Source organism: Bos grunniens, chromosome X, assembly GCF_055505025.1.
Source record: "Bos grunniens cultivar Pamir isolate PY7600 chromosome X, Bosgru_T2T1.0, whole genome shotgun sequence".
Classification (NCBI taxonomy): domain Eukaryota; kingdom Metazoa; phylum Chordata; class Mammalia; order Artiodactyla; family Bovidae; genus Bos; species Bos grunniens.
In genome coordinates this window covers 140,687,108-140,699,520 of record NC_141194.1, presented here as the reverse complement: position 1 = coordinate 140,699,520, position 12,413 = coordinate 140,687,108, and the positions used below count along the sequence as shown (strand labels likewise).

Below are 12,413 nucleotides of genomic sequence, written 5' to 3'. Positions count from 1 at the left end.
AAGCAGAAAAAAAAAGAAAATCCATATTAAAAAAGGAGATAGGAAGAAAGCATAATTCAAATACAACAGCAGAAGTAAAACCAAGTGATGCTATTAAATGTGAATGAAACATTTCTATTATAGGACAAAGATTCTCAGATGGAGTTCAGAAACAGTGTTCACCTATAGTTTCTGTATTTTATAAAAGACACAATGTAGAAGAAATATCTATCTATATCTCAGCAAATCCAGATAGAAGACATATAATTAATAAGGTGGAACCTAAAGCAACTATATTCATAAGATGAGGCTGGTAATTTATTATGAATTTAACATTTCTTTAATAAGGTAGCTACAATGTGGCTGTGTGGCTTTACATTTAATATAATTAAGATTAAATTTAAAAAGTTCAGTTCCTCAATAGTACTAGTGAAAGTTGCTCAGTTGTGTCCGACTCTTTGTGACCCCATGAACTGTATGGTCCATGGAATTCTCCAGGCCAGAATACTGGAGTAGGTAGCCTTTCCCTTCTCCAGGGGATCTTCCCAACCCACGGATAGAACCAGGTCTCCCACATGGCAGATGGATTCTTTACCAGCTGAGCCACGAGGGAAGCCCAAGAATACTGGAGTGGGTAGCCTAACCGTTCTCCAGGGGATCTTCTGGACCCACGAACTGAACTGGGGTCTCTTGCATTGCAGGCGGATTCTTTACCAACTGAGCTACTAGGCACATTTCAAATGCTCAGCAGCCACATGTGTCCAAATGCTCAATAATCAGAACACTGGACAGCAATGACAGAAGATTTCATCATCTCGGTTCAGTTTCACAGTACTGGTAAGGACTACAATGTATATATAGTAAGAGTGTAACATTGATGAACCCTAATGTACAAAGTAAAATCCATTCAAATGTAATAATTTAATACTGCCAGATACAAGGAGAAACTTACAGAATGCCAGTTGTAAAGGGGGACAGAATATGTATCTTTTTTTCTATGAAGGATAAAAAGGCAAAATGTAAATAACAATATAGAGGGTCTGATTAATTAATAAAGTTGAAGTAATCAATTTATGAAAAAATTCTTTACCCATGGGACATTAAAAATGTAATCACATACTAACTACAATGTAAACCCCAATTCCCAAAATCAAAGATAGTACAACATTCAGTAATATTTGTAATTAATGATAGATGGACAAGTGGAAACCTTTTGCAAAAAACTTCTTGGTTTGAGAAAGAAACAGAAGCCACAGCATCAGAATATTTAGAGAAATCACAATAATGAGAATTATGTGTCCAAATCTAAGAGGTATTGACAAGCTTTAATGAGAAGGAAATTAATAATTCATAGTTCTACAAAATTTCTTTTATTAAGCATTCTACTTCCAAAGCTAGAACATCATAAACATAAGGGAAAACCTGAGGAAGAACTTAATAGGACTATAAGGAGATATTAATGAACTAGAAAAGAAAAATCCATTGAAACTACATGCAAATGCAAATACTTTTTCTTGAAAAAAAATATGAGGGACAAAATCCTAGGCTAGTAAATCTGAAAGTGAGGAATGCCATAAAATTAGAAATGAAAATGGGAATATAACTAAAAATATGGAGGAGAGTTTCCGAATTATGTGAAAGTCATGTACAACTCCATGCTTTGAATTTGAAGATCTCAATGACATACATCTTTCAAAATACAGATTGTTAAAATTATTCAGTAAGTAGAAGGCCTCGTGGTTGGTGTAAGCAAGAGGTACTACCTATGGATATAACTTTCTTGATGAAGCGTGTTCCTAATTCTTAATTTTTAATTTAAACATTAATTTTTAAACACTACTTTTTATTTAGCTAAAAAACACAACATAAAATTTTGTAATCTAATCATTTCTAAGTTTATATAGTTCTGTTGTGTTAACATTGTTGTGCCACCAATCTCTAGAACATTTTCATTTTGCAAAACTGCAACTTTATACCCATTAAACAATAATTACCCCTTGCCACTGCCCCCTTGTCCTGCTGCTGCTGCTGCTAAATCACTTCAGTCGTGTCCGACTCTGTGACCCCATAGACAGCAGCCCACCAGGCTCCCCTGTCCCTGGGATTCTCCAGGCAAGAACACTGGAGTGGGTTGCCATTTCCTTCTCCAGTGCATGAAAGTGAAAAGTGAAAAGTGAAAGTGAAGTCGCTCAGTCGTGTCTGACTGCCCCCTTGTCCTAGCCCCTGGTAACCACCATTCTGTTTTCTATTTCTAAGTAGACTCCTTAAGATACCTCATATATGTAGAATCATACTGTATTTGTCTCTTTGTGACTGGTGTATTTCACTTAGAATGACATTTCAAAGTTCATGTTGTGACAGGATTTTCTTTCTTTAAGTTTGAATAATATTCTGCTGAATATATGTACCACATTAAAAAAATCCATTTGTCCATTGATGGACATCTGGGTTGCTTAATAAATTTTTACACATATTTAATTTACAAAAATAGTATTTTATAATGCACAATATATTGCATTTTGCTCTTTGAAATACAATATATAGGAAAAGAACTTTTCTTCACCAGGACAGTGTATATATTATCAGTCACTAAAGACTTACAGAATGTATCTATCAAATCTGTCAATTTAGACATCTGAAACCACTGGAGATGAAGAAGAGTGTATTTCAACCAAGCAGAATAGACCTGAGGACCTGGTATTCAAACAAATATGGATTTGTTCAGATTGTGATGAGGGTGGAATTTGCATAGGTAAAAATTAGAATTATGATGGGAAATACTCTTTCTGTCCATTGGTTTGGTGGTGGTATTCAGTTGCTCAGTCGTGTCTGACTCTTTGTGACCCCATGAACTGCAGCACACCAGGCTTCCCTGTCCTTCACCATCTCCCAGAGCTTGTTCAAACTCTTGTCCATTGAGTCGGTGATGCCATCCAACCATCTCATCCTCTGTCGTCCCCTTCTCCTACTTTCAATCTTTCCCAGCATCAGGGTCTTTTCTAATGGGTCAGCTCTTCGCATCAGGTGGTCAAAGCTTTGGAGCTTCAGCTTCGGCATCAGTCCTTCCAATGAATATTCAAGATTGATTTCCATAAAGGCCTATTTAAATTAAGGATCATTGTGAAGTGAATTCACACCACATCTCAGCCTACTTACTTTGTGTACATTGAGATAACTTTCTTCCTCAAAGCTTAATTTCCTCACATTTAAAAAAAGTTGGGGCAAAACCTACCCATTTTTTCAGCTTTATGAGGGGGAATTTGTGATAATTTATTAGAAAATATATTTAATACATAGCAAATTTCTTTCACAATTCAGATTAGCCACTAGCTTTTATTTACTGAAAGAGGATTTTTTGTTTCTTTTTTTCAAGAAAAAAGTTATTGAGCAGTAATTTACATAAAGTGAACTGTATTTATTTAAAGGGTACAATGTGATGAGTTTTGGCATATTTATATACCTATGAAATAAGGACACTGAATGTTTCTATTACCTCAAAGAGTTCCTTTGTATGTCTTTACAATTCATCTTTCTCTTTACCCTTGCCCTCAGTATTGATCTCCTTTTTATCATTATAGATTAGTTTGCCTTTTTGAAGTTCTAATTTAATCTTATGATCTGTTCTTTTTTTGTCAGGCTCATTTTACTCAGTGTAATTAATGATCTTGAGGTTTATTGCTGTTGGTATCAGTACTCATTCTGGTGTATTACTGAGTAGTATTGCATTTCATTTATCCATTCACCCATTCATATACCTCTGGGATATTTCTAGTTTTTATGAATAATGAATAAAGCTACCATGATCATGTATACACAAGTTTTGGACATAAGTTTTTTTTTGAGGGAGGGAGTATTTGGTGTTATCATGGTTTTAGTTTATATTCCCATAATGATTAATGAGGTTGAACATTCATTGTGTTTATTGGGCATTTATATATCTTCTTTATGAAGTATGTTTTCATATATACTGCTCATTTTTCTATTGTTTGTCATTCTACCTATAAGAGTTCTTTATATATTCCAGATAAAAATCATTTGGCTGATACATGAATTGCAAATATTTTCTACCAGTCTGTAGTTTGCTTTTTAAAATACTTTATTCATGAATTTTGATAATACGTATACTCAGTACAAGAAAACCCAAAGGACATGGTGTACATAGAGTACAAAATAAATTCTCCCCCTTCACCTGTCTCCTGGCTCCAGATTGGTCTATATGTCCAGCGATGGTCAGAGCAAGCATTGCATGAGTGTTTCTGCAGATGGATGTGGGCCATTATGAGGGAGACTTGGGTCTTGTACAATGGAGCTGTGTAGAGAGATGTGGAAATCTAAGCAGAAATAAGCAGGAGGCCTAGTGCCAGATGCTGAAAGGTTAAAGAAACAGTCTCAATTAGCAGTCTAAATTTCTGGTCCTAGACAGACCAGAGCTGCACCTGCTGGGTCATAGGAACAGCAGAAGAGATGGTACATTGAAGCAACCAGGAGATATGGTCCACTTTAATTATCTGCCAGGTTCTAGGTCCAGACTCAGAAGAGTACTGTGTTAAGTCAAGGAAGAACTATCCCTATCTGTATGTTAAGTGTCCCCACCTCTTTGACCTGGATAGAGCTTCTACAGTAAGGATGTAGGATAGAGCATGATTCAGGAGAAAACAGGCTAGCAGAAGGAGCTTCTACATTGCAACCTCACATCTTGAGGTCGGAAGATTTCATTTAGGTAAAGTTAGGATTTTTCTACTATTATTGAGCTGAAAAGTCATAGGCCTATTGGAGCTTTTGTCCATGAACAAGGAATGGTACTCTCATTGAATTAAATTTTATTGGGAAAACAGAACTGCCATATAATCCAGAAACTCCACTTTTGTTTAAATACAAAACTTGAAGGAAAATAAATCATTATCTAAAGAGATATCTGCATAACTGTTCATTGAAGCATTATTTATAATAGCCAAGACACAAAAACAACCTAAGTGTCCATCAATGGATCAGTGGGTAAAGACAATATGAGTAACACACTCAAACACACACAAATATTATTCAGCCATAAGAAGGAAGGAAATACTGCCATTTGTGACAACCTGGACGGACCTTGAGGACATTGCGTGTGTGTGATAAGTTGCTTCAGTTGTGTGTGACTCTTTACAACCCTATGGACTATAGCCCACCAGGCTCCTCTGTCCATGGGATTCTCCAGGCAATAATACTGGAGTGGGTTGCCACGCCCTCTTCCAGGACATCTACCTGACACAGGGATTGAACCTACGTCTCTTATGTCTCCTGCGTTGGCAGGCAGGTTCTTCTTTACCACTAGCTCCACCTGGGAAGCCCTGAGGGCATTATGCTAAGTGAAATAAGTCTGACAAAGACAAATACTCTATGATATCACTTAAAAAATGTGGAATTAAAAAAAAAAAAAAACTCATAGAAACAGAACATATTGGTAGTTGCCAGTGTTGTAGCGGGTAGGGGAAATTGGATGAAGATGGTAAAAAGTTATAAACTTCCAGCTGTAAGATTAATAAATTGTTATGATGTAATGTAGAACATGATGATTATAGTTAAAAATACTATATTGTATAATTTGAAAGCTGCTAAAGCAGTTCTCATCATAAGAAAGCAAATTTATAATGGTGTGAAGTTGTGAAGTGATAGATGTTAACTTATTGTGGTAATCATTTTGTAATACACACATAAATCAGATTGTACATCTAAAACTTATGCAGTGTTATATGCTATATCTCAATAAAACTGAAAAAAATAGAATTCATCTTTTCTTTTTTAGTTGTATGTAAACTAGTTAACCATAATAGGATTGTAGAAAAGCCTCAGTGGTTAAGTGTACTTCTTTCAAGAGGAGAAAAAAGAAGTATAGCTAGATGTGATACTAGTGATGCTAATGGGAAAAATTGTAAGAGGTAACAGCCTGGGGTCTAGTTCTATTCTGGTTGTAACCAAAAACTGGTGAAAATTTGTCTCTGTCCTTTCTTTTAGAGATATAATTGACACATGGCTAGCTGTAGTGTGGACCCTAAACCAGGTACACATTATCTTCACACTTACTTTAAATATGCTGGCAGCCTGGTTCATCTTGACCCACTTGGGATTGTAAAATAACATGATAATATATAACTGTGAACATTCCTATAGTTCTCAGAGTTTGTTTTGGGGTCATCGTCATGTCTACAGACAACCTCTCAATCCTTTATTTTTTAAAACTAGTGTTTGTTGACTCTGAATGAGCAAAGAAGAAAATGAAACTACTTCATTTTACTCCTTTGTCCTTTTTCTCCCATCCTATTCTTCCTTCTCCCAATTATAGTTGGTTATATTGTTTTCTTGCTTGTTTAGCTTTATACTTTTAAATATGCCTATACATCTGAGTTATCAGCCTTAAATGATACCCTTTGGTTACCCACTTTAGTCAAAGCTATGGTTTTTCCACTAGTCATGTATGGATGTGAGAGTTGGACTGTGAAGAAAGCTGAGCACCGAAGAATTGATGTTTTTGAACAGTAGTGTTGGAGAAGACTCTTGAGAATTCCTTGGACTGCAAGGAGATCCAACCAGCCCATCCTAAAGATCAGTCCTGGGTGTTCATTGGAAGGACTGATGCTAAAGCTGAACCTCCAATACTTTGGCCACCTGATGCAAAGAACTGACTCATTTGAAAAGACCCTGATGCTGGGAAAATTGAAGGTGAGAGGAGAAGGGGATGACAGAGGATGAGACATTGGATGGCATCACCGACTCGATGGACATGAGTTTGAGTAAACTCCAGGAGTTGGTGATGGACAGGGGGGCCTGGTGTGCTGCAGTCCATGGGGTCACAAAGAGTTGGACACGACAGAACAACTGAACTGACTAAGCCACTTTAAAATACGAAGACATTGATACACCTATATTAAGTCCTACCTTCTCTCTCCTTGCCTCTCTGTATTTTTTAGTTATGTAGTCTTTGTGTTTTTATTTATAAGATTTCTGTTTTACTCTTTAACTGTAATTTCCAGGGTTATTTTAATCTTAGTCCTGTAGTTAAGTGGTTTCTGTCTTCAACGTTAATCCTTGTGCTAGATTCTCCATCTAACTTTTGAGTAGGCTGACGTTTGTCCTCCAGCAGTTTTTTTTCCAACGTGTGCCTACTGGAATGATATTCTTTCTGCAAATTCTTGTATAATCCAAAACATTTGTTACTTTTGTTCGTGAAAGACTATGTGACAGGATACGGAGAAGGCAATGGCACCCGACTCCGGTACTCTTGCCTGGGAAATCCCATGGATGGAGGAGCCTGGTAGGCTGTAGTCCATAGGGTCGCTAAGAGTCGGACATGACTGAGCAACTTCACTTTCACTTTTCACTTTCATGCATTGGAGAAGGAAATGGCAACCCACTCATGTTCTTGCCTGGAGAACCCCGGGGACGGGGGAGCCTGGTGGGCTGCCGTCTATGGGGTCGCACAGAGTCAGATAGGACTGAAGCGACTTAGCAGCAGCAGCAGCAGCATGTAGCAGGATATGGCTAACATTTGTTTTTTCTGAAGATTTTGTGGACAGACATTGCTTTACTTTCTTTCTTCTGGTGCTGAATGTTGCCCTGGACACATCTGAGGCCAGCCTGATAAAATTCCTTATCAGTGTCCTTCTCATTTTTTGCCTAGATATGCAAAGGATTCTTCTTGAAATCTCATTATTTTACTAAGATATATTTTAGTGCTGATTGTTCTGTATCAATTTTTCTAGGATTGTGGTATGTTTTGTAAACCTATATATTTGACTTTCTTGTTTCTGGGGAGATTTAAATATTTTCTAGTCCATTTTCTTAATGTTCCTCAGTTATTTTGGTTTGAATCTCCTTTGTCTTTTTATTTTGAATCCTGTTAAACTCTGTTCATTTCCATTTTTTTAACCCTTTTTAATCCTGTATACCATATATTTCTTACCAGCTGTTCATCAGTACTTATTCCCTTTTGTGTTAATTACAGTGTGGTTTTATTTTATTCTTCTTTGTCTTTTCCTAGTTTATCAGTAGAAAGTTTTTTTTTTTATACATGAATGATTATAAAATAATTTCTAGTTTATCAATTTTTATTGAATAAATATTTCTTTGTCACCTCTACTCATTTTTAAAGTTATAATTAGATATCATTTCCTCTGGGAAACTTTCTCTGACCCCCTCAATTTCAGCCCTCAGTGCTTTCCTGATTATAGCACATCACACAGTTTTTAAAATTTGTTATTTGGAAACTAGAGTCTAAGCTTTGGGAAGTCAGGGACCGTGTTTATTGTTCTTGTTCAGTGATGCATCCCCAGCATCTGGCCTGTAATAACCCTGCCATTTATGCCCTGAATTGTCTGGAAAGGCTTCAAGATGAGGCTCATCACCAGAAAGAATACAATCTTGTGAGTTGCTAATTATGAACATGCGTTGAATTTTTAGTGTGATGCAAAAAAGAATTCTGTACTTCTTCCCATTGTTCAGTGTACAGTTCTGAGTTGCATGAGCATTCTAGGTGTCCATTGTTTTCCTAATGACCTTCCAGCTTCTCTCTGCTATCTTTTGACTTTCCCTAGTGTTCTAGCTCTTTCTCTAGTAATCATAGCTATGGAGATTCATTTGAAAATTTTTTTCAGAGAATTAAAACAAAAAATTTTTTAAATTTATTTATTTTAATTGGAGGCTAATTACTTTACAATATTGTAGTGGTTTTTGCCATACATAGACATGACTCAGCCATGGGTGCACATGTGTTCCCCATCCAGAACCTCCCTCCCACTTCTCTCCTCATCCCATCCCCCAGGGTCATCTCAGTGCACCAGCCCTGAGCACCCTGTCTTATGCATGGAACCTGGACCGGCGATCTGCTTCACATATGATAATATACACATTTCAACGCTACCCTCTAAAATCATCCCACCCTTGGCTTCTGCCACAGAGTCCAAAAGACTCTTCTTTACATCTGTGTCTCTTTTGCTGTGTCACATATAGGGTCATCATTAACATCTTTCTAAATTCCGTATATATGCGTTAGTATACTGTATTGGTGTTTTTCTTTCTGACTTATCTCAGCCATTAAAAAGAATGCATTTAAATCAGTTCTAATATGAAACTGGAGCCTATTATACAGAGTGAAGCAAGTCAGAAAGAAAAACACCAATACAGTATACTAACACATGTATATGGAATTTTCAGGGAATACTGAGGGTGATTTTTGTAGAAGAGTTGATTAAAGTTTTAATCTTTTAGTTTCTTCTGAGTGGTACAACCATGTGACAAATATTTTTCTTACTAATACTGGTTGCAGTTTATTGGTTTCTTACTAATATTTGGTTGCAATATGCTGCAGTCCATGCGGTTACAAAGAGATATGACTGAGCGACTGAATTGAACTGAATATTGGTTGCTTATTATTTTGCTAAAATTGTCACTCGGGACTAAAGATGCTAATAAGAAAGAAGGTAGATAGGGTCGAGGGGTGAGAAATCCTGCTCTGCTAATCTAGGAGGTGCTCAGTAAGCACTTCTTGAGTGAAAGAATGAGTAGTGTAACTAGACATGATGCCTGCAAGTTATACCTTGGCTTCATGTAGCAGCCCTTGCACATTTAAGTAAATAGTTCTAACATTTTAGGCTTCTTTTTCCTTTTTCATAGGCTTCTTGTATCATCACCATTGGCCTCTTCCAGTTACACTGTTGCTTCCTTAGTCACTTCGTTTTCAAGCTGTCCAGCAGGAAGCAGGGAAACAAACAACAACAAAATGGAGTGTCAGGCTGTGCTTACTAGCCCCAGACACACGTGAGCTGCAGCTAAACAAATAACAGTTCTTAGATTGACATTCAAGTCCTATAAACTAATCTGCAGCTCCCTAAATATTACCTTCGGTCTCTCCTATGTTTGTGCTTCTGTGAAAATTGGGCAGCTTGTTGAGAGCGGCTTTGTGTGGGGGACAGTGATGGAGAAGCATTCAGACTTCTTGATCCTCTCTAGGTGTACTCTGGAGAGTCTTGTAGCTGCTGCTGCTCGAGCATGGTGTTTTAGTGGAATGCCTTCCTGCTGCTGCTGCTGCTGCTGCTGCTGCTTCAGTCGTGTCTGACTCTGTGCGACCCCATAGACGGCAGGCTCCCCCGTCCCTGGGATTCTCCAGGCAAGAACACTGGAGTGGGTTGCCATTTCCTTCTCCAATGCGTGAAAGTGAAAAGTCAAAGGGAAGTTGCTCAGTCGTGTCTGACCCTCAGCGACCCCATGGACTACAGCCTTCCCGGCTCCTCCATCTAGCTTCTCTAAATTCTACTATTTTTAGGATCTAGAACAAATCCTAGCATCTCCATGATGTCGTCTGTGATTTCCTCAGTGTTCTTTTGGTTTCTGAACCTGACTGTCTGGATTCACATCCAAGCTTTTTCATTTTGAGAAGTGTGATCTTGGACAAGTTACTGAAGCTCTCTGTGCCTCAGTTTTCTCACCTATAAAGTGAGAATGATAATAATACTTACTTGAGCAAGTTGGCTGTTGTGAGGATTAAATGAGTTAATACAGGTAAAGCATTGTGAATACTACCGGGCAATAAGTATAGCACCTGCTCACTAATCAGAAGATATTATTGGTATTATTGTAATGTGGCTTATAACATACACTTAATTTTTTTGTTTATGATTTTATGGCTCCACTTGATCTACCTAAGTGGTGATGTTTGGTCGCTCAGTCATGTCTGACTCTTTGCGATGCCATGGACTGTGGCCCACCAGACTTCTCTGTCCATGGAAGTTTTTAGGCAAGATTACTGAAGTCGGGTGCCATTTCCTTCTCTGGTAAGTAATTTTGGGATAGTGTAATAGAGTGGGAGAAGTATGGAGTCTGCATCCAGACTGCCTGAGTTTGAGTCCTAGCTCTGCTGCTTACTCACTCTATCTCTGATCTTGAACAAGTTACCTAACCTTTGTGAATCTTGGTTTCCTCAGTGTATAATGAGGATAATTATACCAACCTACTGCAGATAATCTTTGTGGAGATTAAATGAGGTGATGCTTATAGTGTACCAGATATAGTAGATGCCTCCTAAATGGAAATGCTATTATTATAAATTTTAGCATCCATAGTGCCTAGGCCCATTTTAGGTACTCATTATATATTTTCTAAATGGTCTAAGAGTGAAATATTCTGATTTTTCAGGCATCTATCTTTTGTGTTATTTTGGAACAGAGTGAACAGAGAGAGATAACAGAGTATTTGAGCTCTTAAACTTAACTCCAAGTTCAGTATGTTTCCTGCCTATTAAGCTCTATTGTTTTTTCTTGTGTTAGGTCTAATCATGATGACGATGAGGAGTAATAATAAGAGCAGCTACTGATAATTGATTTCTTACTATGTGCAGCATATTTGCTAAGTGCTTTACATAAATTGTCTGTAGTCTCATTTCCCCCACATGCTGCATTTTCTCCCTAAGTAATATCATCCATTATCTTGTCTTCAAATACCATCTATACCACCTATGTGCTAATGACTCCCAAATTCCTCTTTCCTCCAGACCTCTTCTGAGTGCTAGATCTGTATATCTAACATGAAAGTTTGAAATGGGCATTTGGATATTCCAGAGGCAACTGAAACCAAAAGGTTTCAAAATTGGACTGTGCCTCCTACAGGTTCTGTCACCTCATTCGCATTCTGCTTTTCCCTCCGTGTATCTTGTTACCACATGGCACCACCAACTATTCAAGTGCATCCCACATTCAGAAACTCAGAAAATTCTGATATTTTTCTCCAAAATATATAATACATCTGTTTATTTCCTTGTTCAATATCACCGTCATAGTAGAAGCTATTGTCATTTTCTCTGGAGATTATAATAGCATTCTAACTGGTCTCATGTGTCACGTACTTGTTCCCTTTTGATCTGTATCTATGCCTTGGACAGCTCTTTTAGTTTTACTTTTTTAAATGAGACATGACATACATATAGTAATATGTACAAAGTGCATTAGTCTCAGCTGTATGACTCAATGAATTTTAAATATGTATATACTCTTGTAACTATTCCCTAGATCAAAATGTACACTGTTTCCAGCACCTCAGAAAGCTTCTTTGAGCTTCCTTTTGAGGTAACTGCTATTCTGCAGTCAGATTTCTAAAAGCAATCATTTGGGGGAAAGAAAGAAATATTGAACTCCAATTAATGATATGCATGGTGAAGTATTTAGGATGAAGTTTTCAAAGTATTGATGATTATAACTTACTTTGTAATGCATGTGAAAATAAGGTATACTGGATACATTGAAGGATGACTAGGTGGATACACAGGTGATAAAGCAAGTCTAATAAATGTATTGTAGACTCCTAGTGGGTAGTATGGGGGTGCTTACTGTAAAAGTTTTTGAATTTCTGGGGTCATTTTGAAAATTTTCGTTATAAAAATGCTGAAAAAGGAGGATCTTTTGCAAACA

General features: G+C 37.2%; 1 protein-coding gene across 16 annotated transcripts in view; it reads left to right on the top strand.

The window, feature by feature from the left end:
• LOC147341495 (uncharacterized) overlaps positions 1-12,413 on the top strand; it is a 786,153-nt gene that overhangs the window by 382,580 nt on the left and 391,160 nt on the right. For 10 of the 16 annotated variants that reach the window (XR_015158816.1, XR_015158814.1, XR_015158807.1 and 7 more), the window contains one exon: positions 681-816. The exons of the other annotated variants lie outside the window; for them this stretch is intronic. Coding sequence is in view for 4 of the 10 variants with exons in the window: in XM_086387337.1 (XP_086243463.1) it covers positions 681-755 (75 nt within the window). In the remaining 6 variants the exon portion in view is untranslated. The remainder of the gene's footprint in view (positions 1-680; positions 817-12,413) is intronic. 16 annotated transcript variants of the gene reach the window in all.